The 26,797-nt window shown below is 40.5% G+C and overlaps 3 protein-coding genes across 4 annotated transcripts; 2 read left to right on the top strand and 1 right to left on the bottom strand.

Moving 5' to 3' along the window:
• The first annotated feature begins 1,320 nt into the window (after window positions 1–1,320).
• Window positions 1,321–3,137, top strand: LOC135661244 (chaperonin-like RbcX protein 2, chloroplastic). Its single transcript, XM_065176495.1, has 5 exons — window positions 1,321–1,860; window positions 2,312–2,403; window positions 2,572–2,629; window positions 2,705–2,770; window positions 2,866–3,137. The coding sequence occupies exons 1-5, from the start codon at window positions 1,402–1,404 to the stop codon at window positions 2,986–2,988; spliced, it is 798 nt and encodes a 265-aa protein (XP_065032567.1). The 5' UTR covers window positions 1,321–1,401; the 3' UTR covers window positions 2,989–3,137.
• An 840-nt stretch (window positions 3,138–3,977) lies between these two features.
• LOC103983137 (E3 ubiquitin-protein ligase WAV3) lies at window positions 3,978–7,455 on the bottom strand. Its single transcript, XM_009400309.3, has 2 exons — window positions 6,648–7,455; window positions 3,978–6,286 (listed from the first exon to the last, which is right to left on the bottom strand). The coding sequence occupies exons 1-2, from the start codon at window positions 7,041–7,043 to the stop codon at window positions 4,133–4,135; spliced, it is 2,550 nt and encodes an 849-aa protein (XP_009398584.2). The 5' UTR covers window positions 7,044–7,455; the 3' UTR covers window positions 3,978–4,132.
• Window positions 7,456–13,488: 6,033 nt separating this feature from the next.
• On the top strand, window positions 13,489–26,550 carry LOC135584752 (probable beta-1,4-xylosyltransferase IRX9H). 2 transcript variants are annotated; one of them, XR_010507084.1, is made up of 5 exons: window positions 13,489–14,545; window positions 21,239–21,488; window positions 24,992–25,181; window positions 25,348–26,044; window positions 26,215–26,550. XR_010507084.1 is itself a non-coding variant. In XM_065176491.1 (4 exons), exons 1-3 carry the CDS (start codon window positions 13,671–13,673, stop codon window positions 25,160–25,162), a joined length of 1,296 nt encoding a protein of 431 aa, XP_065032563.1. In that variant the 5' UTR covers window positions 13,489–13,670; the 3' UTR covers window positions 25,163–25,181; window positions 26,215–26,550. The 2 variants fall into 2 exon arrangements, 1 of the variants encoding a protein (XP_065032563.1); XM_065176491.1 differs by lacking the exon at window positions 25,348–26,044.
• The last annotated feature ends 247 nt before the right edge of the window (window positions 26,551–26,797 follow it).

The following is a 26,797-nucleotide window of genomic DNA, read 5'->3' as shown; positions in this document are numbered from 1 at the left end:
ATGAATTAAGAATTTATAAATTTTAGAAATACTTTTATAATTTATTCTCAACTAATATCGTATCGCACTTGTACCATCGTATCACTGGTAATCTATCGCAACATGTTCATCTGATCATTCAAAAAACATAAGCTGTTGATGCTCGGTAAACATCTCCTCTCTTATAATTCGTCGCATGTTTTTTGTGTGATTGGTTTTCTTTTGTGACCACCCATATGTTGACGAGATGACCCATATGGGATATATCATAATTACTAATAAGATCCATAATAAAATGATATCTAATATTAGTATGTTAGTCCTAAAGTATTAAATATGATTCTTTGTCAAACAAATTGTACTAGTATTATCTTGTTCTATATAGGTAATTTTAGATAAAGTTTATAATATCCTAAAGTATTCTTCATCCAAATTACTTTTACAAAACATATACTTATCACAACATATTCAGCTTTAGTCGTAGATAATATGATAAAATTTTATTTTTTCGAAGAAATATTTCTTCAAAGAAATAAGTAAATGATTTAAAATTTTATAAATTTTAAAAATACTTTTTTTTTTTTACTAATATCGTATCGAACGTTGTACCATGTATAATCAATCTATCGCACGTTGTTCATCTGATCATTCAAAGCACGTAAGCTATTAATGCTCGGTATACATGTTTTTTTTGTGTGATTGTTTTCTTTCGGGACCACTCCACTAGTTACGTTGACGGGATGACCCACATGGGGCCCACAGATGCTGGTCCTACCACCGTGCATGGACGGAGATGACTCAGTCAACCATCGGTGAAGGTACCCACGTTAACCTCTTCGAATCCATTTGGCTATTTGAGTTTGATTCAAACCTAATCAGTGTTTGGTGGACCGACGAAAACTGTCGCTTGGGTCGCCCGAATCAAAATTGTATGCTTCGGACGGTCAGGATTGTGATTGCCGGTCTCATACCGACACCACCTTTTCCACCCCTTCACGGCTCAACGGCCTCGCCCACACGTCCGGAAGTACGAGGCACCCGCGGGTCCCACGTCACGGGGAAGCAGGTTGGAAACCGCCGTTTCTTTCTCTTGATTCCGTTCACACCGCAACGTGGTGGAGATTCCGTCCGGACCGGCACACGCGTCAAAGATGAACCGAGCGTTCCGAATGGTATACCCTCTCCCATCACGGTCGGTGCCAATCACGAGGCAGGCGGATGTAAACGTGTCGCAGGGGAAAGTAGATAGCATACGTGTAGAGAAAACGATTATTTTTCTTTTTTTAGATTTATTTTGGTCGGGAGGAATCCCCGAAGGAATGCGATGAGAAATGGCTCTTCGCCGAAGGCCGATCTCCACCTCACAAATTTGTTTGGCAGAGGTTGAAACGAAACCTCCTCCTCCTCCTCCTCTTCCTCCCCATGTGGGCAGGTGCATTCCCTCTCCGCCAGATATATCTCTCTCCTCTCCTCTTCCCACCAAACTCCTCTCTTCCGCTCCATCATAAATTACCGGAAGATTTCCCTCCAACTATTCCACCTTCCATCTCCAACAAGACGGTATATTTTGAATCGTGGATGGCAGTTCCGATGGCCTTCGGGGCCGTCGCCGTCGACCCCCTCCCTTCCCCCTGCCTCTGCGTCGACGCCCTCAACTACGGCCGCGGGACCGCGTGCCGAAGGCCGCCGCTGCCGTCCCGGCCGTCCGCCTCCTCGCTCGAGCTCAGCAGCTCCTTCCTCGACGCCCGGCGCGCGCGGCGTGGCCGCATCGCGTTTGTGCTCGCGAAGAGGCAGCAGCGGAGCAGGCGACGGGGCGGATTGGTCGTGGTCGTGGACGAGCTGGGCGGGCAGTACGAGGAGGGATTCGATGACGTCCATGTGGTAATGATCAGCTTTACTCATCTCCCTATTCTTTTGTCATGTGCTCTGTTAATACGGTTAGGTTATGCACGCACTCGGTCCGCAAGAAGCAGGGTAGAAATGGTACCGATGAATTCACCGATGACAAGAAGAAATGTTTTAACCTGCTCAAGTAACCGAAACCTAAGTCCGGTGGAAATATTCATCATTTCCATCTCAAATTCTGCACTGGACTGGTCGGATAAACTAGTGACCGATCTAAATCAAGCAAATATAATGTTTCTGATGACGATATAATAGATCATTTGATCCTTTTGCCAATCGATTTTATTCTCAAATCGCTGCTGCAATCAGCAATTTCATACTCTCTCTTTTGGGAGCCTAGATTTTGTTATGTTACCTGAACATCTTCTCTCCGTATAGATGTTTATGACAGCTCTGTTGACTAGGATGATTTTTTGGTTGATTTCAGCAACTTATTAATTACTTCACCTACAAAGCATCGAGGACAGTTCTCCACCAGCTGTATGAAATGAACCCACCCAGTTATAGGTGGTTCTACAAGTGAGTCATTCTAACTTGGACATTTCTTTTACGCTGTAATTTACAGCTGATGCTCCGTGAACAACTGGATCATGTAAATTTCATTCACTGAACTAACATGATAAATTACAACTGCAAGTTTTGTAAATGTCATTCACTGAATTAACATGATCGTAAAATGCCTTGCAGTTTTATCGCAAATAATAAACCGACTGATGGTAAACGTTTTCTTCGTAGCCTGGCAAAGGTAATTTACTTGTTAGCTTCTTTCCTCCCGGACAGTAAAATTTCAACCACCCTTTTAATCTTGAAAAATTTTCAGGAGAAGCAAGACCTTGCAGAAAGAGTGATGATAACGCGCCTCCATCTATACGGCAAATGGATAAAGGTAATGATGCGTGTTAATGCAACACTAGGATGGAGAAGAAGGATTTTTTTCTCTGTTAATAATAGCAAGCTGAGATTTTGAGTTTTGATTGTCAGAAATGCGACCATGCAAAAATGTATGAGAAAATTTCGGACGAGAACTTACAGCTGATGCGTGAGAGGCTAATGGAGACCGTCATTTGGCCATCAGATGACACAAACATGGAGAAAATTGATTGATTCGCAACGTGTGTGTGTGTGTGTGCTCACCTTAGTTTGTAGTTTAGCAAAAATCAAATCTTTATGTCCCGTTCCGATGGTTTTTGTATATAATGTTTTACGATCTGATAATAGAAATATAGGTCTCGGTCATGCGACCTGTTTAAGCATGTTGAACTCGCGTGAATGCTATAGTCATGTGGATCTGTTTACTGAGGATTCAAGCCCCATGTTGAAGTTTGATGCGTCATGATCAAATGAATCCAGATTATATGAAATTTCCACGGAGATTTCGACAATTTATATGAAAGAATCAAAGAAAGTTTTGAGAAACATGTGTGGTGATGGTGAAGAAGCTGAGAGAAACCTATCCAGATTACACAGTCAAAAATGTGTTTGTGGATTGTCATGTTTCTTCGTTGTATTATTTATGATCGGTAGTAGACATGACAGTGGAGTATATGTTATGGACTATGCTCTGTTTCCGACATGAAATCGTTATCTGCCACGGATGAGAGGTACAAAGGTGGTGTGTGATCACTTTATCATGCTACCAGGATATGTTGTAATTTCAAGTCCCGTGTAAGTCTCTCATAGAAACATAAATAGTATCTGTGTAATGGTCTTCTCTCAGTTTGATTTACGTTATGCATTTGAATTTAATTACTTGCATGTGAGAGAAGATTTAAGATTTTAGAATTTAATGTATTTTGGGATCTCTGTCTTCTAACAACTTCAAATTTTAAAATGAATAATAGGTTATGAATTCAAGTGGGTGAATAACACAACTTTGGTCGATGATGATGATGATGTCATTTGATTCGAGGGATACCGTCTCCTCTCTCAAGTCGTAGTAGAAACCCAATAATGCATAAATTCCATCTTGTAGAATTTATTTCAGATAAACACATTATTTCATTGAGTGCCATCTTAATCTACATGCAAAGAAATGGTTGAATCATACATTATGATTCCTTCACTCTTACTCCTATTTGTATTCGCAACATTCATCATATAAAGTGCCATAAATTTTATTTATGGGGGTTATGTAACTTTTGGGGATTCTCTATTTTTTTTCTCTAGGAAAAATGTTTCCGGTGGCAGAAAGGGAGAGAGAGAGAGAGAGAGGCGCCCGGTCTGTTTGTAGGATTCGGCTCGGGTTTTCTCAGAACCGGGCGTTCTCGAACCCATGCAGATCGCTGACCCGGTTCAGAGATTTCCGAATGATGGCCACCTTCGCCAGCTGCTCGGCGGCGCGCCAAGCCGATGTGGGCGTGATCGACTCCCCTCGCACCTCCGCGCCAGCCGCGACTTCTCGCTGCCGCCGCCTCCTCCTCCTCCCGGACGGCGAGAGGCACTCTTCCTGCTGTTGATGATGACGACGATGAAGATGATGAGGTTGGTGATGCGCCCGGGACAGCCGCCGCCGCCGCCGCTGGAGGTCGGCGAGCTCCTCGTCCGGGTTTTGGATGAGACGGTGGTCCTGGGCGTCGGAAGCGGACTGCAGAAGCAGCGAGCGGGCGGAGGAGAAAAGGTGGTGGGCCGTGGCGGAGTCCGAGAGGTCGGCCAGGCGGCGTGACTCGGCCACCGCCCGGGTCGAGACGAAGAGATTCCGCAGCCGAATAGGGGTGGCGGAGCAGGCGGAGGACGAGGCAGCGCGGCTGAGCTCGGGCGGCAAGAGAAGGATCTGCTCTGCGTCTAATGTCAGCTCTTGGGTGGCTGGATCCCTGTAGTTACACTTCACCACCAACTGGTGGTGGCCATTCTGCGGTCCCGCGGCCGCCGCCGACGACACCGGCACCCTCAGCTCCACCAACAGTTCCCTCTCCTCCTCCGCGTAGAGGTCCCCTAGCCGAAGAACGGAGCTCCCTCCCCGGAGAGCCACCTCTCCGCAGCTGCGGCCGTTGCATGGGTAAACAGCAGAGATATCGCCGGTGGGGAAAATGAGTTGGAGACGGACGTCCCGCATGACCACTGAAAGGAGGCCGCCCACGCACTTGATGAAGGCGTCTTCGTTTGGCACCTGCCTACGTTTCTGCAGCGACGGCTCCCCCGCTGATTCATCTCCACATCCAGAAGCGACGAGGGGTATCTCCAGATGAGCGAAGCAAGTGGAGGCGTCGGATGTCACCGTCGATGGCGGATGAGGTTGAATATCGCCACCGGAGTCCCGTGGTGCGTAGAGAGGCTTGTGATGGTTGTCATCCTTCTTCCCGTGGTCGCGCAGCAGCAACTGCTGCTGGCCGGAGTCGGAAAGGAGCATGACGGTGGCCACCGGATTGCGTTCCCTGCGGTCTTCCAGGACCTTGGCGGCCTTCCTGAGCGCATCGCCCACGTTCGCTCCCCTCCCCGGGGCGTCACGGCCAACCACCGCGAGCCTGTCCACGATCTGGCGGGCAGCGCGTTGGCCCTGCCTCGACATCCGCCGCAAGGGGATGAGCCTCTTAGCACCCGCGGCCGCCGAGAAGGCCACCACTGAGAGCCTGTCCACTGGGCCCAAGGACGAGACCACCAGCCGTATTGAACGCTTCAGCATCTGGAGTTTCTCCGCCATCATGCCTTGGCCCACGTCCAGCACCATCACCAGATCGATCGGGGCGCGCCCGCTCGCGGTGTCGAGGAGACGAGCCGACGCTATCGATGGCGCTTTCACCTTGACCGCCACCACGTAGTTCCGGTGCTTTCTGCCTTCGGAGAGAAGGGCCGCCTGCGGAATCACGCTAACCTGGAGCGCAACCGCCTTCAACTTCGGTGTTAGCCGACGAGGAACTCCTTGGTCATCGCTGCTCGGAGAATGGGAGAGAGGGGTCGCGAGGAGCCCATTAAACTCGTCCTCCTGTTCCAAGTTGTTGCCCTCGCTGTCGCCATAGTCATCCTCATCCTCGTTTGCTGCTTCCGGAATAGGATTGAACCGCACACCGCCGCCCTGGTTGGTCTTGTACGCAGCCAGCAGCGGTTCGTCGTCGTCGTAAACCTTAACAGCAGTAGCAGCAGCAGCCAATCTGTGCTGTCCCAGCTGCCGTTCCCGGCCTTTGCTGGTATTTTTGTCACTGCCACCGAAGGTTCTTCCGTTGGGGTTCCGGTTCTCCGACTCTCCGGCCGGCCCATGTTCGAGGACTGCATCCTTTTCGCGGGAGTGGAGAGCGGAGAGCAATTGCGCTTGGCGCCAGGTGGCGGAGCAGACCGGGCATGCAAGGCTGCTATGGTTCCTGACGTGGGCGGCGATACAAGGGAAGTGGAAGGCGTGGGAGCACTCTGCTGTGAAGACCGGCGTCTCCTGGCTCCTCTTCAGCCTCTGCCAACATAACTGACACCTGCCCTGCAGTCACCACCACCACAACAAAAAGATGTCAAAAACCAAAAAGGAAGACGACAACAGAAAGCAGTAATCTCCGATGACAATAACATGAGTCAAAGAAACGATGATTGCTTTGCCCACAGCAACCAGGAAGGCTGAGAAGCCCAAAAAGCAACTCAAAGTGACTGCAAACGATCGGGAGGGAACTCATTCCGTGCCTTCATCATTCTGCAATGAGAGAGCGCACCACATCGCTCTCCCTCATGGCAACCAGCCACCGAGAGAGAGAGAGACCAAATCTTTTGAATAAATCAACGAAGACGGAGAGTACCAACGAAGACGGAGAGAAAACTAAGCAGCAGGAATAGAAAAGCTTGCATACGCTGGATCGATGCTTGAAGAGGCCGAATCTGGAGGGGGATCTCGGAGAAGAAGGGGCAGAGAAAGCCTTCCGCCGAAACAGAGCAGGGGTCCGGCTTCTGGGGTTGGGGGTGCCGATGGATAACGTGGGCGTGACGCCCACGGGCGTCTCGCATTGCAGCTTCGGCCTGTCCGGGGACATGGCCCTGGTCCGGCACCGGAGGCCCTCGTCCAGCCTCGGCGTCGAAGGGTTGCTCCCCCCTCGTCCGCCACCGGAGAAGAAGATCAGCTTCGCGCAGCTCCTGGTGCTGGGGCTAAGCTGCTGCCTCTCTCCTGCTTCCCTCCGCGTCGCTACAGTCGTATCCGGATCTACACCCACCGACGTGCAGAAGGCTCTTCGCCACCCTCCCGTTCCCATCGCTTACGTTCTCCTTCACTTTGGCTACTTGTCGATCTTGTTTCCTTCCTTCCTTCCTTCTCTCAAGCCTCCTCTGTATAAATAGAATCACCTTATAAGCATCACCATTTCTTTCCACTGAAAGAAGTCGGAGCCCACCATTTACCACGTACGATAAGTCTCCCGCAGAAGATCAACGTGGATCACCTTGTTTCCCGTTCCACCCTGCGGGGCAAAAGACTCCACCCCATTGATTTCTTCCACAACAAGACCTGGAGAAACAGCAACCCCCGAGAGTAAGAACTCGTTGATGTGACGTGCTCAACTTGGCTTTTCTGGATCCGGGTAGGCAAAACACTCCTCCCCAAAAGGAGAAAAAGAGAAGATTAAAGAAGGGGTTACTGTCACTGCATCAATAATAAGTGCCACTGCATCGAGATGAGTTATCTTCCCGAGGGATCATAGGCATTACCGCCTCGCTCTCCTTGGCATTCGGCATGGATCTCAAAGTCAAAACTTGATCGTACTCCACCTCCCCTCCTCATTTAATTACTACTGCTATTATTCTCTTGGCACCCCAAAGAGGCCATTATTCTTCTCTTACTGTTTCCATCTGTCTGGACGCGACCTCTCTCGATCATTATCACCTCCAACGACTCCATTCTTCTTCATGCTCTGCTACTTTAATGCTGGTTTCGTCCTTACCGTGCCACGAGTCCCGTGGATAGCACTTGTGCAACGCACAAACAATAACTAGGTCCGCAATCGTTGAACGGGAGATGTGCTTTCAGACCTACTGCCTTCAAACTCATTACTGGCGCAGGCCTGCTCGTATACAACACCTCGAGGATCGAGCAGCATTTAATTACCACTACTGAGACACGGAGGAAGAGCGATCGCAGGGTCATGATGTTACTGTGACCTGTGACGGTCAAACAACCAGTAGGCGGTCAACCGATGAGAGACCTTATCCGTACTTGCCACTGCCCGTGGTTGGTGATGGCAATGGGTCGGATCGGGTCGGGTTCGGTTACCAGCGATCCGAAATAATAGGCAATATAATGGCATTGCAATTCCTTTAATTCTCGACTTAGACATTGGACCTGTGGCCAAGGTAAATGATTGGAAACAGGTTGGGCCCCAGTACAAGACAACGCGGGACAGTGAGTCCAATGATTGCTCAAATTCATCTTCTCATAAATTTTTTGTATAAATCAAAGTGGGTAATAAGAAATTTGAGGTAGAAAACACAAAGGATTAGAAATAGGAAATAAATTTAATTTATAAATTAAATTCCACCTAGGATACATATCTTACGTCATCTGGAGCCAATTATATTTGTACCTTCCGCTACCATAAATAAATTACATAGTCAAGAAAATTCCTCTAGAATATCATTGAAAAATAAATTAATATCAACTATTATTTTTTGAAAATTCGGAGATTAGTATACCCCGAATACTTGTAGAATATAATCAAAAGCCAGAAGTTCAGATAATTTTATTGACATCCGAAAAATGATAAATATCCTCCAGATTTATCAACCTTTAGTATGTATATTAATGTTAAATATAAACAAAAAACAATAATCATGACTATAAATAATTAACTTAAATTTTAAAATTCAAAATATATAAAAAAATATGTTTTTATCTGATAATTGTAAAGATAATTATATTGTCTTACATCAATTAAATTAACTAGTAAAATTTTATAATAATTTATTATAAGTCTCTTTGTTCACATCACCATCGTATGCTGCTGCTATTATGGTCTAATCTAATTAATCTAAAAAATGACATAAAGAGAGGTTCAACGGGATCTTTAAGCTCCAAATCCATTATATCACTATGATATAATCCGTATTAAAATAGAGAATTTTAACAATCATGCTATCATTACATTACAAAGCATGGCATTCGATGGTGCGCTATTCTGTCTATAATAGTACGATGTCTCGTGGGGAATGCAACAGCGGTGATCAATGGCGACCGGTGAGGAACGCGGGAAAAGGTAGCGGGCCCACATCCCGTCTCGTCGCCATTAACCGAGCTGACCGCCATGTCGCCCGGGCCCCGCCGCCCAATGGCCTCCTCTAACGGGCCACGTTCGTGAAGACAACCGGGTCCCACCCCCCGCGCATAAATACGCCTTCTCCGTAGCACGCGGGAGAAATGCTACGTGGCGAACACGTAATGGGGCTGTGCCTAACCCAATCACACGTGATGCTCGTCCACGTCATACCACAATCATATATCATTGTTGTGCGTTACTGTGTCACCTAAACCCATCATTGATGCGTGGATAGTTGATTACTATTCAAGTATCGTTGGGTACACACTGACAAATGCGCTTGTGATAGACCGCTAAGTTGCCATCAATCATGCTTCTCTGTGGTCATCTTTCGATCGAACTTGCCATAGAAAATATCTGTACTATTTGCTGTGTAATCTTCAATCGAAATTATAATTTATTTTGTTTTTCTTTTTTCTGTTGAGTAATCCAATAAACTCAATTAAAATTATTACATAAGCAAAATAACCCTTAAACTAATTAAATGTATTTTACTACAAAATAAATAAATGGTAATTGACAAAAAAGAAATAGTGTTTGATCTGTTCACTCAACAGATAACAACATGATTAGGGAATGCAATTAGTGATAGCCCAACCCCACAGTCTTGTATTATTAAAGAAACTGTTCTTGGCTTAATGCACGTAATGACAAAATCTCAGTTGTTCTTCAGTCACATCGAAAAGGATGTCAGTGTATTTATCACCACAATTGCAAAAAAATAAACTCCAGAGAGAGATGGATCAACCCATGATTGCACACCAAGGACAAGAAGGGCAGCAACATGATAAATAAGGAGATATGGATGGGAATCAATTGGAAGCTGTAGAGGTTTCAGTAAGACCGGACTGACTGCCAACTAAATTTTTGGGGAAAAATGCTGCACTCAGAACAGGAAGGAACAACTGAGCATGTAGCTGTTGATCTCCATCTTGCCATGTTCCTTCTCCATTGATATCAGGAGATGGAGATTTCTTGGGGGTCAAAAAAATGTTCTTCGTTGTGCATCTCCATCTTTTGATATCACTTAGACTGAGATCCACGAAACATGCAATCCAAGTGGAAATAATCAGTATCTGATCCCAAGTTGACGTTTGTCCACTTTCATCGACATGCTAGTTGTCTTCTCTTAGCTTGCAAGCAATAACAGCTTAATAAGATTTAACTTAAGATTGAGATGGAAGCCATCTTAACAGAAGACCTCTCTCTCTCTCTCTCTTGCCGACATATATCTAACAGGAGCGCATGCAAAGGTCAGCCACTAACTAATCATCAAAATCTTAGAATGGTGGCCTTAGTTGCTGCTGCTCCATGAAACCAGCATAAACAAGCTTGCCAAATATTAAGGGAAAAGAAACATGGTTATAAACAAGCTACGAATCAAAGACAGTAATTACTTTTGATATTACTTTCTGAGGAATTATGATTCGAGATAACTTATCTGTTCGTTGCTAATAGTTTGCTAACAGCAGTAGCTTTAGTTTCTCATGTAGATCTTTATGCATTGTTGTGATTGGGTATGCTTGGATTGTTAGAACATGTTTAAAATAAATAAGACAAAGTTCAAAGAAATGAAGAATCCTGAATCGTGACATTATCTTTAAGGCACATCTCATCCTCGTGCGGGATGGTTTCGAGAGATGCCTCGAGATATGATCGGAAAGCCCTTCTTGCATGCAAAATTTTAGTTTGAATAGAGAAAGAGAACAAAAATCGAATGTGAGGAAAATCTTTGAGAGAGGAAAAGATCTTGAGGTGATAGAGAATTGTGAGGAAGTGAATGTTTCGGGTTTTACTGACCCAACGTTAAACCACAAATAACACATTAACATCCATTGTCATTTTGAAAATATTCTTTTTTGTTTCTTATATAAAAGTAATTTCTTATAGACATGATCAGATCCTCTACTTGTGTAGGATGCCGGTTTTATTGTTTGTTCAAAGTGGACAAAGATTATGTTTAGGTTTGATAAATATAATATTATTAACGCAAGTTTAGGTATTTTCGATCAATGATTTAGATTCGATAAAATTAATAGATCAATTATGACAATAACATATATCCTTTTTCTATTATTAGATATATTCTATAGTATTTTGTAGTGCATGAATAACTAACTTTGTAACACTACCTTTCCCAACTAAACAAATGCATAACGTTAGAATTAGTATTTTTCTTTTCTTTTGTCAAAGAAATTTTTTTGATAGTCCATTCAAACTTTTGAGTCAGTCATTAAGACAATAAGAGTATTGGGTGAAGAAACTATCACAGGATTGCTATTCAGCGATTGCTTTAGAAGCGTCCTAAGAGTCTCCCGAGTTACTGTATTTCGCATCTCATAGTTAGCGAGAGAATAAGAGAGAAGAAAATGTGGAACCTTGTCACAGGTCACAAAGCTCCCTCGAATGACATCAATCTCTCTGTATGCAGATATCGAGGCATATACATTGCATGATGAAGCCTCTTCACGCAACGTGAGTCCCAGCAAATAACTCTACAACCATTATGAAAATTCTTTCAACTGCAACTCTAATTACTAAGGTAATTAATTTAGGGTCATATTGTTATATCATGGTGTAGCCTCACATTAGCAAAGGATGAAATTATTATATTATGTAGTTCTATCTAATTAGATAATATATTATAAATCTGATTAAATTTTGATGATGATTATCATCTAATAATTTTTTTAAAATTATGATAGAAATCCTTATGAGATGATTTTGATGAATGAGACTCTCCTAATTACTTATCATTGTTCTTATTTATAAATAGACTAAGATTATAGTTCTTTAGGAAAAGAGGAGAAAGTGAGTTTAGTTCTCGTTACATATCGACATCATTATAATTTTCAGATCTAATGATAGTATACTTGTAAATCAAAAACTATTTTAGATGATATTGAAAGATATATATTGCAAATAGGATATGTTATTATTTGATTTTAATTTTGACATTAAATTTTTTTTCATGCAAAAATAATATATTATGAATTTTTATATTGAAGCTTTTCTATCCTTTTTAGACTAGATAGGAGAAAGTGAAAGCAAGCTTATCTTCCCTTGTTGATCACTAAGCCTCCTCTACTCGTGGTTATAGAGTTTTGGATGCCTGAATTGCTGGATTAATCCCTCTTTTTATTTTTTGCATGTTATTATCATAGCCAAAATAACATAATAGGATAGATAAAATGACTTTCATCCTGGCAAAGGATTGGTCAAATCTATATATTACCATATCAGTTATAATATTTATGAATATAATTATAATATTTTTAGTATCTATATTTTATTCAAAAGAACTATAACTGATACGAAAGATAATTTGTTTATATTTTTCATAAATAAATTATAAGATATATTTAAAATTCAATCAAGATTGGTAGTAGATTCTGAGCCCATGGTAGACTTTTTTATAGACTTATAGTGTGTTTGTGGATGTATCAAAAATATTGTAATCCTATCAAAAACACTGTAACTATGTATTTGTTATTTCTTAGATTTGTGTTTTTATTGTTGATTCCCTGCGTTGTTATTTGGTGTGGAGTCCTCCTCCCCTACACAAAAATTGGTATCAGTTTGTGAGTGCAGCTCGGTTCGGCGTCGACGTCTCAGAGAAGGCGACAAAAATACAACAGCGTCGTTCTTGAGCTCAGTACGTCTTCGTACGTTGGTTGGTTTTGTGTGTCTCATGACAACGACGATTTCTCGGCCATAATGCCAGAAGAAGAAATGGAAGGCAGGGAAGAGAGAAGAAGCGGACGCTTCGGAAAACCTCCGAATCAATCCATGGAAGCTGGGCCACCTGACCGGCGACTTCGCCAGCAACCTTCTCGTCCGGGCGCGGCGGTGGCTGCGTTCATGCGGCGGCGCAAGCAAAGCTTTCTTCTTTCTTGGATATTGCACTCACCGCCAACGACACACGCGCTCGCCCACGTGACTTGTCAGCGAAAGTGGCCGACGGGACCCGCGTGGGCCGCGACACTACGATGCGGATCGGTGAGACGAAGGCGATCTTTGCGTCGGGCCCATCTCCATCGTGCTTCGATATGCGTGCGAATATCTGCATCGACGGTCCTCCTGCGAAGGGAGATTTTTGGGTAAGGCTAAGCGCAATGCTATAGGATTCGTGCGAAGAGATCGATCGACGGCTCTCCTGCGTTGGAACATCGGCTCCCCCCCTGGGCGCTGTTCGGATTGAGCTTCCGGGCGACGTGGTCGGAAGAGGAGCGGTGGGGATCCGCGTGTGGCGGAGAATGGTCGACTTCTTGTATAGTTTATTAAACGAAACGTGAAAGCCCGATTCGGTCTTCGTCTGGCCCCTTAATTTCTCCGTCGTCTACGCCCAACATTATGGCGCTCGAGGGTGTTTCGGGCATTTCACTTCGGCCACAACGGAGCTGCAGAACTGACGCGTCGGAATCATGGCCGACCCACTTCTCGTCCCCTTCTTCCCAACTCCATTACTTTCCTTATTAGGAGAAGCTAAACTTCCCCCCTGACTCTGACCCTTTCTTTCCTTTCTTGATTCAATCGATCGATTGCCTGTCTTTGCTTCCTTGATGCTTCTGAGAGATGGCGTCCGTCCGTCGAACTCTCACGGCGGCCAACAACATCGACGACGATCGATCCTTACACACTCAAACCCTCCCTTATCGTAACACTGGCCGCCATCACCCCCTCGCTTCTTCTTCCTCGTCCTCCTCTTCTTCGTCTTCTCCTTCCTACTCTTTCCTCGCGGTGCGCCGGATCTTCGCCGGCGGATTCCTCCGGAAGTCCTCCCGTGGCAAGCTGCCGGCGCCGCCGCCGCAGCGCCACCATCCGTGGAAGAGGAACCTCTTTCGCTTGTTCGTCTTCTTCCTCCTCGGCTTCCTGTTCGGACTTTACCCGTTCGTCGAGCTCGATGACTTTGGCTTGCGGCCCCACCACTTCTTCGATTCCTCCTCCGCTTCCATTATCAGTAGCAACAACCTTCCGCGCCGTGATCTCGCCGCGGTCCTCCGCTCTGGACCCAGCGAGATCGAGCTCGTGCGATCCGACGACGGCAACCGGCACTCGGAAGCGGAGCCCCCGCCGAATGATCACCCGGAGCCCACGCCCAAGAGGAAGCTGCTGATCGTCGTGACCCCCACGTACAACCGCGCCTTCCAGAGCTACTACTTGACCCGGCTGGGCCAGACGCTGCGGCTCGTGCCGCCGCCCCTCCTCTGGATCGTGGTGGAGATGAACTCTGCCTCTATGGAGACGGCGGAGATTCTCATGGGCACCGGCGCCATGTACAGGCATCTCGTTTGCAAGAAGAACTCGACTAACATCAAGGACAGAGGCGTCCTCCAGCGGAACACCGCGCTCGAGCACATCGAGCGGCATCGTCTGGATGGGATCGTGTACTTTGCCGACGACGACAACATCTACTCACTCGAGTTGTTCGAGCGATTGAGAGAGATCAGGTACTAAACGGAGTGTATTTAGTGTCCTGCTTTTCGATTCAGTGAAGATTCTACATTGTAGGTCAGTGCCTTTTCTTTTCAGTTCAGGTTCTTGATTTAAGAATGCCTTACTTTTATGTCCTTGTCAGTATTTGGTTGGGACAGTACGTTTTAGATTGATTGGTACTGGTGTAGGCTCAAGAGTAGAAATCGAGAACAAATTCCCCAATAAATGGAAGCAACATTGTCTGTAGTTTTTGAACAAATGGCATCGAACAAGGATCAGCCATTAAAGTGAACAAAGATGTTAACTGGTGATATATCAATACCATAGATGGCTATCAAGCTTTATCTTTGATACGTTGGTGATTCTTCGTTGATATATCAATACCATAGATGGCTATCAAGCTTTACCGTGGATTTTAGGTCACTGCAACCCCATTGTCTTGTGACTATAGTTCAACAGAGTCCAGGGGAAATAAAGGGAAAGCCAAAAAAATTTGCTAAATAATTTAGGACACTATTAGCCACCTGTTGTCGGTGATGATCGTTGTCAAAGTTGTTAGATTTCATAAAATGTTGGAATCAGCGCTGAAAAAATTCCAAGGCAAAGTAGCAGATAGAGATAAATAATATTTTAAAAGGTAATTTATGAACCTAACCACAGTAAGTTGTTAGATTTCATAAAATGTTGGAATCAGCGCTGAAAAAATTCCAAGGCAAAGTAGCAGATAGAGATAAATAATATTTTAAAAGGTAATTTATGAACCTAACCACAGTAGGATGCTAACGTTCTTGAAGAACACTAAACAAGCATATCCAGTTTAGCAATTTATTGTTTATGACTAAAGTAGTTGCACAAGTGTGTCAACTCTAGGTTAGACATGGTTTTGAAACATAGTTTTAAAGTTTTTAGTTTGGTGGAAATATTAAGATTTGGAAATTTATTTTTGAGAATGAAGGTGGAAAGAACACGTTTGAATGAATGAATGTGATTCAAGTAAAATTACTAACCCAATATATAGCAAATAAGTAAAATCACTAGCCCAATATAACAATATGATCAAAATATGTCATCAGATGTTATGCATCACTAAGAAGCACTAGGAAATAATATGACATGATGCATGATCAATAGCGATGTAAGTACATTCAACAATTAAAGACATGCACACACTCATCGTACTATAACATCAATGTACAACATCAGCATTCAACAGTAATGTATAAGTCAGATTCTTGATGGATGTACTCAGCTGATGGAGAGGCTATACTCCTAGGGATGGAATCTTTATTCTCTTAATCGCTAATAGTGGAAAATCCTATCATATTTCTAGCAGCCGATGGAGTGAATATATCTTCCTTCCAACAGCTAATGAGGAATCATCTACCCTCGAGTTTGTTGGTATGCTAATTTCTGAAAGTAATTATCCTACCGATACTAGCTTGCTTGCCCTTTATGGGTAAATAAATATCTTCATGCATCACTATCACACCTTCTGTTTGTCATCATTCTTTGATTTATTCATTCACGTGTACATTCAAATAAACATTTATAGATAACAAAGAAAAGGTATGCATTCATCATGCAGGATAATTTGACCATTTCATACCAAATAAATGTTAAAAAGATATCTGAATAAATTGTGCTTAGTAGGTGGCATGTGAAACTCGATTTATTGGTGGCTCCATATTTTGGTGTGGCTTAGGTTTCATTCAATGGTATTCTTTTCAATTTAAGACCTCTCACAATACCAACATGTCAATGCGAACCTATTTGAGATCCAATAATAAGAAATTATGTGTTTGAAAAAGATGGAGATAATTCAGATCAAATTCATGCTAAAAATAAGAGTCTAGAAGAAACAAGATTCATGATCAATGTTTCAATTCTAGCGAATCGGAACAGCTCTACTTGCCAAGATTTGATTAAGTTGATTTAATTGGAATGGTTTAATCATGATACACATCCAAACATTAGATCTTGATCTCATGTACTCGAACACATCTAAAATTAAGAACAACTATAGGTTTTATGATCAGTTAATATAATAAATATGATCAGGATACCAATTGGTTATGATTTAATGTAATTCTATGATATAATCTAATCTTCAAAGCATAATTTCAAATTGATCCTTGTATCTCGACTAATCCGATTCAAGAATTTTAAATCAACATGAAATGGATTTAATTGAATCTTGGTTAAACCCATAAGGTTTTCAGACTGAACTTAGTTACAATAATCAACTAACCAAAATGAAATTGGTTAAACCTTCTATGTCTCGCATCAACCTATGTTGTTTGTCTATCAGCTTAGGATGTTTGAATGATTGGATTTATAACTAGCTGACTTATTTTGTTTAATGGAAGAACCTAGCTGATTAATAACAGAACCTAGAAGATTTATAACAAATTCTACTTACCCGAGCTTTTTGATGTACTGAAGGAGATGTTTGGCCAACTGGGATTGTTGATTGGGCAACTAGTGTTGTCTAGGAATCTTGTCCTCCATCCAATGTGACTGATATGCAACTTTAATATGTCTCTGTTGCTGCTTTTTTGTTGTCTTTGTTTGTGTATATTTTGTTCTATGTACGATTAATCCTTGGATCTGAATGAGAGCAGATATATCTTCTTTGCTTGTGTGACAAGGTGTTTAGGTAACTGCTTGGTCTGCCTACATTTTGTACTGCATTTGCCTGTGAGAATATCTAGTTAAGGCTAACACAAGAATTCTACATTGTGCAAAGCTTGTCTCTATTGGAGGGTTTTAATCTGCCAGATTGTCGATGCAAGCCTTAGCTTTCCTAAGCCATGATTAGTAGTGTTTGTTGAGATGGATGTATGGAGTTGCTAAGAAATATATGAAAAGAAATGTTCTCATTCTTGAACGATTCAATATCATTTTGATAGAAGATAAAATGAGGAAGAATTGTTTAAGATAATATGAACATGTGCTTAGGATATCTACAGACGATGATAGTTAGAAGAGGCGAGAGGTAGAGGAAGATCTAAAAAGCCCTTAAACAAAACTTTAAATACTCTTAAATTAACTAAACATAGCATTTGACAGATCTTAATAGCAGCACAAGATTCATGTATCAAATGGTTATGACTTTCTGATTTTGTTGTTATTGTTGCTTTTATAGGTTGATCATCACTTACTAAACATTGAGACCATTCCTTTGTTAAGCAGCATAGGATTTATTCTTTGATTCAGAAATCCTTTCTGTTCCCATTGCTAATGGTAACCAGTGCAAGTTGTGGTCTAACCTAAACTGCAACTCCAGTACTACCATCTATCCTTCACATCATCTCATCATCAGTGTGGTAGTTCTGTCCAATTTGGTACTAAAATAAAATCCTTTTCTCAGCTAGAATTCTGGATGAAAACATTGGAATTTGACAACTGGAGTGCCCATATAGTCATAGTGCAACAGTAGCCAAAAGATAGTTTAGTCTAATGTCTATAATAATGTTCGATAGGAGGAGTCAGATTGCAACTCCTCATTGGAGGAGAAATTTCTTTATCAACAGCTGATTTATGTTCTGTGGAATAGATGTTTCTTCCACACCATATCTTACTGCTTGTGAAATCCAAAACGGGCAGCAGAAGCCTGTATATTGGCTGCTGTCTGTCAAGCATGTGAGGCTGGAGCACGGGATATGCCTGCAGTGGCAGGTTCCTGTGGCCTTAGGCTGGGCAGCGGGCTAGCCGTCCAGCTGCCTTCCAACCTGAGCTGCAAGACTGCTGCAGGCTGGTCCAGTTTCAGGCAGCAAATTGGGCCAATCCAGGCCTGATTGAGCTATTGGTTGGGCTGGTTTAAGCCTGGTTCATGACTGCAGCACGGCTACAACTTGCTGCAAGCTGGGTCCCTTTGTGGGTTGGCCCACAATGTCTGTTTGTTTGTTTTTTCATCTTTCTAACAACCTAGACAGGGTTGAAGTTTCCCATAATCCAATCTCACAGGATACAAAGAAATAAGAGTGCAAGAGACTCTTGGATCAATTAAATCACAAAATTACATTTATACCTTGAAGATCAAGACCCACAAGAAAAAAAAAAAACATAAAGTCAAGGAATAAGGCACTCTAGCAACCCCTCAAAATTATTTGATCAATATGAACAAATCAGTTGAAGTAACATATATATGGAAAGCGAAAGATATTAAATATAAAAGAAAATCAATGGAATAAAAATACAGTTCCAAGTTGATAGAATCCTTATCTATCTTCTTTTCAGCAAGTAGTGCTGCTACTCCTTTGCTGCTCGTCCTGTTCCTCTTGATGGTTTGATAGGAGGATCCTAGAGCAATTTATAAAAGATGTGACCGACTCCAACTCCCAACCTATGTCTACACCTCCCAAAATTAGAATTCCATTAAGACTGATTCCAAATCAACTAAAATTATCTTCTTAATTAATTTTTAATAATTATTAAATTTTGGGTCTAAATCAAATTAATGAACCTTCAAATAATATTCTTTTTAGTAAAAAATCCAGGTAGACTACTGCTCTTTGTTCTTTTACCTTAGACAAGTTTTTCACTTCCAAAAAGCATTGTATGTTTGAAATTTCAAAAATCATACTTGTTTCTTTAAAATTGGCATCAAAGTTTATTTTGTGTGAACTGCAATCAAAGTAACAGCTGCATAATCCACTCTAATTGCCACTAAGATCTCCTAATTGTTGCTCCATCTTGTAAAAAATGATACAGATTATAGTTGCCTCAATTATGGAAATGTAGAAAACACATGATAGTCATGGAAGATCATCTCACTTTGATAACTTTTATCAGGCTTTTTATAGTTTAAAAAATATTGACCTACCAAGAAAGAAAGAAAGTGAAAAGAGAGAAGTTACTATTAAGCTAATATAATTTATTGCAATAATGTAGAACAGTCTAAAACATGACCTCTAAGACAACTTATATTAGAATTTTTTTTCTTAATATCAGAATCCTACAAAATAATACCTAAAGATACATCTATGTCTGTAAATGTGGCTCCTAATTGATTTAAGAGTCTTCTAACCTTATTAATAACAGAAATACTAGTATATAAGCATACAAATTAAAATATAACTTTAAAGTTGACCGTAAGTAACATCAAAGTACATGGATGAAAATACATCCAAAAATAACATAAAAATCATGAAATTCAACTGAAAGGCACTTGTCCAAGGTGGGACCCTCAGATCAGGGTAGTTCTGGATCCAATTGCTTTGTAGCATACCATTTGTGCCATCCATTTCATATGGATATGATGAGTAATTCGAAATATTTATAGCATAATATGGATTATGTTATTTTTATTTTTGAAGTTCTAGTCTTTAATTGGCTTATTATATTAATTCATCTAGAATTGCCAATGCATTTTCAATTTTTTTTCACACTTTTTCCTCCATGGCTGGCATATTTTAATTTTTTTGTTTTTTCTTTTCCTACTTTTTTCTGGTTGCAGCAGTGCAGCAGAACTGCTACAGCTATACACCAACAACAAAGGCTTCTTTTCTGTCTTTTCCATTAAGTTTTATCTTCCCAACTTTCTTTTCTCTTTGTTCTCTTCATGTGTGAGATTGAAGAATCCAATATGTGGCCCAATTTGAACTTTGTTTATGTTATATTTGTATACATCTTTGGCAGTTTTTGTTGCTTAGTTTTTTACGTTTCTGTGTTCTCTAGAATCCTGTTTATTTCGCATAAATTCATGTTCAAGTTTGACCAAAAGTATGTATTTGTCATTTGGAATATGTTGAAACTTGAAATTAATAGAAACAAGATGCATTGCATCCTAAATCCTTCCTTAAACCATAGTACCATTTTATATTTACCCAAGTATTTCATTCACAAGCAAAATATCTGCATCGTTTGTCCAGACAATGATATATATATTCAAATTGAAGCATATACCAAGTTTGAGGTATACTTGTATTTTAAAATTGTTCAATTTGCTTGGTCTTATTTATTTTACCTGTAGATGATTCTGCATCATGATATGTAGATAGAGGTTCCCATAACCCTTAATGGATGCTAAAGCAGACTGGATCATTGTCTTTCTTCATTCCCGTTTTTATCTTCTTTGATCTTAACTAGTTTACAAATTATCAAATATATGAAAGAACAATCATTTCCATTTTTATTTATTTCAATATTTGCTTGTTTATTCTTCTACAAGTTTGGATAGAACTCATTGCAATTATCAGTTCTCTCTACTTATATTAATGTGAGACCCTAGCTCATTTTTACTCACAAGGTTTGTTTACTCCTATAGTCCTCTTTCCATGTAATTATAATTGTCAATTTTAGTAATTTCTCACTCATGGTGACCACTAGAGAGCTCAGGAGTTGGAATATTCTCCACATATCCACTATGTCAGCAAATTAGCCTGATTCATATCTAAACTAGCCTGCTAGCGTTCAAGTTTTCCTTGATAAACCATGTTGTTTCTGGGTCTTGAACCTCATTATTTAGAGATTTATGGAGTCAAACCTAATTGAACCTGCATTTGTGCAAGTTCTCAGCAGGAAGACCCATGTATCAGAAGGGTCAGTTCTTGTGGGGTTCTGTGGGTTTGATCACACATTTTCTATCTTGTCTCATGATGCTGAATAGGTACTTCTGGTACATGATAAACTCAAAATTTTTCTTTCCATTGAACAGACAAAGTTATCAATTTAATGTTACAGTACTGAGGTTTTTGTATTTTTAGGAGATTTGGTGTTTGGCCTGTTGCAATGCTTTCTCAAGGCAAAAATAAGGCGATACTAGAAGGCCCAGTTTGCAATGGAAGCCAAGTAATTGGATGGCACACTAATGAGAAAAGCAAGAGACTTAGGAGATTTCATGTTGATATGTCTGGATTTGCATTCAATAGCACCATACTTTGGGACCACAAGAGATGGCATCGTCCAAACTCAGATGCCATTAGGCAACTAGACACGGTGAAAGAAGGTTTTCAGGTATGCCTTTTTCCTTTTAGGTCTAGTCTGCTAAAAAAACTGCAGACTATAATGTTTTTAGAGCAGTAGTGACAAACTTGAGTTTAATTTAGTAAATAGTATAATACGAATTTGTTAAGAATCAGTTAATGTACCTGTATCAGCCTGGACTGGTCTATTTGCACCACCATCTTCTGCATAAGATTGAGAGCAAGAGCATGCATGTCCTTTCTTCTGGTATTCATTTTGATATGACCAGGTTATATGTCATTGTTAAATGGCAACAAAACTGTGTCTCATGTTTTTTTTGTCTCTGACTCTGTATTCTTCAGTTGAAAGGTTTTCTATTTGAAACATTATCATTCCGCTAGAAGAAGGGAACATTTTTTTCAAGTTTCAATCTCAAGTGTTTTTTCACCTTGCAGTCAAGGTTGATGTCTTTGAACTTGATCTTGATCAACCATATTCATCAGACAACATGTCTGAATAAGTTCTAAGTTTCATTCTCTCGGATATGTTTTCTTAACCGTGTTTCTATTTACTTGGGGCTTTTTTTGTTCAATATTTGTATATATGATCAGATGCAATCTGGAAAAGGTAGCTGATTGGTGTTAGTGATGTCATCCCTTTTGGAAGTATGGAATGCAAAATAAAGAATTATATTTTGTTTCAGAGTTCAAAGTTCATTTTCTGTTCTGATGCACCAGTAATTAATATTTGACCTGGAAATGCCTTTATTGTATTGTCTTAAAGTGTTCGTGTTCCTGTCTTCACCTTTGCCTTACAGGATGGCACCAACATTTAGGTGACTTTGAACTAAAATTTTTGATGGCTACCACAAAATATAGAGGCCATATATTCTATATGGCATCGTCAAATAAGGAGTGGGGAATGTTTTGAGATGATTTAAATTTCAACTGCCCTTTAAAGTTGTTTTATACCCTGGAACTCTATAGGAACTCACTTATCTAAATATTTATATCATTGTTATCATTATTGTCAATTAGTTATCTATTAGGTTCCAGTTTGAGTTAGCTCTATGGCATGTATTCAAGATAATGGCAGCTTGTATCAAATAGATGATTGGCCAAGTTGATTTCTATGTCAGAACTACTGAAATGGTACTGATCTGGATCATCTGATTTCATTAGACAGCGCTCAACTTCAACATTATCGGTAGATGTATTGATTCAAAACAGGGCATAAGAAAATAACACAATCATATTTTATACTCTCATTTACCTTTTTTTATATTTGTCACTCGAAAGTTGCTTTATGCATTTATGTATCACTATCACGCTGTTACATAAAAGCCTCTTAAGTATGTCTTTCTTTGGTTATAACTTCACCAAAGAAAACTGTTGGTGTAGTGGTACCAAGGCATACTTAGTTTAACTGAACATGGTTTAAGTTGTGATAGGATGTATATTATTGTTTTAGTCATGAAACTTTTCACTTTTAATCTTATTAGCATTTAGTCATAATAATAATAATGATAGATGAAATCTTTGTGAAATTGCTCTGTTTCCTTTTGATGTAAGCCGATGTACATATTACTTTGAGTCATAATACTTTTCAGCAAGGTTCTAAATTCCGTACCGTACCGATGTACCGAACTTTGTTTGGTATGGTACGATATGTCATATCGAGCGATACGTCTAAAATAGGCATAAAACCCTTCAAAAATTCCTGAAAAATAGAAAAAAAAAGTTGGGATAGGGTTTTAAATTAGAAATAAATATATATTTAGTATAGTTTTAGCAAAACTAATGTAAATTAGGTAAGAATAGTGTCACATATCTTTTTCGATCTTTGAGGAGTAACCTTGTGCAAGGTTTACAATTTCAGTTCATTGCGGATCATCCTTCCGTTAATATTAAATTATCTATAGAAAAATTATTTGAATTGTTATATTATTTTGTATACAACTTCAACTTTAAGATTCAAATGAATTAAGTAATCACATATGTAAATATACCTGATTCTACCACCAAAATGAACGACGGGCCTTCACGGGTGGTGGATCGGGATCCTTGATCCTATGTCTTTGTATATCAATATGATATGTTTGTCGGATCAAGTCCTGAAATTGATCTCACGGCATAGTGTATTGATACACTGTATGTCATTGGTGCATCAATGTGATGATGGTCATAGGTTGATCGTCATGAATCACATGTATCGAAGGCGGCTCCTGAGGCATGTATTGGTGAATGTCAGAACTTCTACTTTCGCTACTAATCTGCTGCGTCGTATCATATCGTTGCTCGGAGAAGTATGACCAGCTATCCCTTACTGCTGTTGGCCGTGAGATTCTCCATAATACGATGACTGTGAATATGATGAGCGTCATTCTATGTTTACGTCATGTAAGCTCTGTTGCATCTGCTCAAAATCATCCACTGGCTTCCCTTTCCCCTTCCATGCATAAACTTGACCAGTATCTCATCGAGTTCCATGATTTGATTCAATCCATAATTCGTTGCTTTGTTAAGTTTAGGAGTGAAAATATGAGAATAAAAGAGAGAATGTGAAAAAAAAAAAGTTTGAGAGAGTACGAGAATGAAATGGATTGAAATAGGGGGGAGGAAAGGGTTAAAAAACCCTTGAGGAGGCTTCCAACGGTCAAATTGATCGTTGGAACATTGTTACGGTTCGGTAACGATCGAAATCGACCGATTACTGGCCGATATAGCCTCGTATCGCCCGATACGAAGCCAAATACTTGATACTGCCCGGTAGCGGGCGGTCCATGTGCCGGTCTGCTGGTGGACCAGTACATACTGCCCGTATTAGGCGGTATAATACGGTATTCAAAACATTGGTTTTCAGAGAATCTGACCAAGAAAAAGCCATAATATGGTATAGGTTGGCTCGTCCTTATAGAAATATGTTTGATGCAATAATATAACTTTGTGTTTCATCTAAAGTGTTTGAGCCAAGGGGAATTGTTCCATCACTTTGGAGTTTAGTTATCAACTATTTTTTACCCACGGAGGATGGTTGTCACTTTCCATGGGCTGATGTTTAGCAAGTGCTCGAATAAGACAAGTGTTTCTCTTGCCATGTGGTACAGAGACCATGGGCAATACATTCGTAAATGAATCCTATCCCGAATTCGGCAATTTTCAATAATCAACAGTATTGTTCATGATGTTAATTTAAACATGAGTTTTAATTTTCTTGTGCTGGAGACAATATAATTTCTTTATCCTTGCTCAAATACCACCAAGTGGATCCAAGGAGCTTTATGGTTCTTTTTCTGTTTATACTGCATCAGAAGTATCTCCACTGTTTTTTCCTATAAGTTTGACTCGATTTTTAAACAATTGAAAACAATTATAAATATTTACTAATGGAAAACATCAATCAAAGGGACAAAGTTAAGCATCAGCATCTTTCTTTTGTAAAAACAGATCTGAATTCAGTTTGCTTTATTATTATTATTATTTTTTGGTGAAAGAGTGCAGATTTTGAGTTCTTTATTAGCATCATTAACTATGTAAAATGTCATTTGTTTGCAGGAGACCACATTCATAGAGCAGATAGTAGAGGATGAAAGTCAAATGGAAGGCTTACCAAATGATTGCCCGAGAATCATGAATTGGCACCTCCATTTAGAAGCTAAAGATCTTGTTTACCCTAAAGGGTGGCAAGTGTCAAGAAACCTTGATTCTATTATTCGCTTAACATAGAACACGCAGCTTTCACAAGGTACGTCGTCTTGGATAGTTCTGGCTTTTACATTGGTATTTACCTTATTAATCATAGACTTGTTTTTGTAGAAATGTACATATTTTTGCAATCCTATTGAACATGGATCCCTCTGTGTAGAACTGTATACTGATTTTTATATGGTATAAAATTTTCCTGTCCATAGATCGAAGTTTACATGCTGGGACATTCAACCATGTTTGTCACTAGTAGAGAGTGGTGTAATGCATGCCCTATCATGATCATGCCACTAAACTACCCTTGGCATCGCCTACACTGATAAAGCAGATAAGCAATTGGCGAGGACGTATACTGACCCGGTGATCCATATCAGAGATTTACACGAGGGAAGGAGATTTAATTGTATTGAAAAGGAAGCAATTTTGAAGCATACATCTAAGGAAAGATACAAGTTGGTTGATGTTATGAATTTGTTTAGTCACTTTTAGTGCCCTAGCTGCAAATGTCTGGAATAAGTATGATAATCTGAATGAAAAAAAATTAAATACTTGGATTAAAACGTTACTTTATTAATTGGTGTAAGTTGCTCGTTTAGGAGGCCAGGTGACACCAGGCCTACTGACCCTGCTGCCCGAGTTGTATAGGCTTGATAATGGACTATGATTAAGGCACATAATTCCAGCCAGGTACAATTTTGATCTTCTAAATTACAAATTCATTTATCAAGCCATGTGTTATCTTTTAAAAAAGAAAATGTAACAGCAAATTTGGAAAATGTTGAGAAAATATGTGTAGCTTCTTTTGGCTTTCCCTGAAGATCAAGTTTACTGAAACCCTCCATCATCTCTTTTGACATTGCTGAAATTTGTTTGCTGGTGACTTGTACAAGACAACTGTTTACGGTGTGTGTATTCTGCTTAAAATTCATTGGCACAATATTTTTTTTTTTCTTGATGTTTGTTGTATTAGTTGACTTACTTCTGTCAGTTAATTATATATATCATGCGCTTGGTCCATCAGCTTATTCTTATTTAGTTCTCTGTACTTTTCCTTCTGATTGATATATGTTCAGGAAAGCACTTTGCATGGGACGTTTGCTTGCGGGTGCGTTCTTGAATGCAAATCAATTTTCATATCATAGCGGCTGCTCGAGGACGGGGCAGCACCACCAAGATTGCATCATATTACAAAAACATTCAACATTCTTTCAAGGTTAGAGACCACCATAAATGTTATACTGCTTCATATTTGTGGAGAAGCCAGGCGTATATAGCCATTTATGTACAGACTCACCATGGGAAGGATATCAGTCATGATTTTGTTAGATGCTGCTTTTTCATTTTCTTTTTACCCCCCCCGCCTTTTCTTCTAAGAAGCTGGCATCCAGCATCAATATTTTTGTGCTTCATTCTTCTGTCTACTCGTGCATCCATTTGCCTGCTGATCAGTAATTGCTCTTGCTATCTAAAGGATGCTTAGTAAGAAAGGGGAGTGTTCTGCTTTCAGTGATGAACTTAAAATAAGAATATTATTAGGCTTCACGGTTTGTTCATCACAGAACGAGTCAGTTTCTTATGTTAAAAATTAAAGAACATGATATCATCATCCTGGAGATGGCATGCCGAACTGACGAAATTTCTCATTTTCTATTTTTA

Source organism: Musa acuminata, chromosome BXJ1-4 (assembly GCF_036884655.1).
Source record: "Musa acuminata AAA Group cultivar baxijiao chromosome BXJ1-4, Cavendish_Baxijiao_AAA, whole genome shotgun sequence".
In the NCBI taxonomy this organism is placed as follows: domain Eukaryota; kingdom Viridiplantae; phylum Streptophyta; class Magnoliopsida; order Zingiberales; family Musaceae; genus Musa; species Musa acuminata.
Note: the sequence above shows the minus strand (reverse complement) of the source record. Positions and strands in the feature narration are given on the sequence as shown.

Coding starts and splice junctions, on each gene's coding strand:
- LOC135661244 (XM_065176495.1), top strand. CDS start 1,402: ATGTGGGCAGGTGCATTCCCTCTCCGCCAGATATATCTCTCTCCTCTC. Junction 1,861..2,311: donor GATTCGATGACGTCCATGTG/GTAATGATCAGC, acceptor GGTTGATTTCAG/CAACTTATTAATTACTTCAC. Junction 2,404..2,571: donor AGTTATAGGTGGTTCTACAA/GTGAGTCATTCT, acceptor AATGCCTTGCAG/TTTTATCGCAAATAATAAAC.
- LOC103983137 (XM_009400309.3), bottom strand. CDS start 7,043: ATGGGAACGGGAGGGTGGCGAAGAGCCTTCTGCACGTCGGTGGGTGTA. Junction 6,287..6,647: donor TCTTCAAGCATCGATCCAGC/GTATGCAAGCTT, acceptor TGGTGACTGCAG/GGCAGGTGTCAGTTATGTTG.
- LOC135584752 (XM_065176491.1), top strand. CDS start 13,671: ATGGCGTCCGTCCGTCGAACTCTCACGGCGGCCAACAACATCGACGAC. Junction 14,546..21,238: donor GAGCGATTGAGAGAGATCAG/GTACTAAACGGA, acceptor TTGTATTTTTAG/GAGATTTGGTGTTTGGCCTG. Junction 21,489..24,991: donor CGGTGAAAGAAGGTTTTCAG/GTATGCCTTTTT, acceptor ATTTGTTTGCAG/GAGACCACATTCATAGAGCA.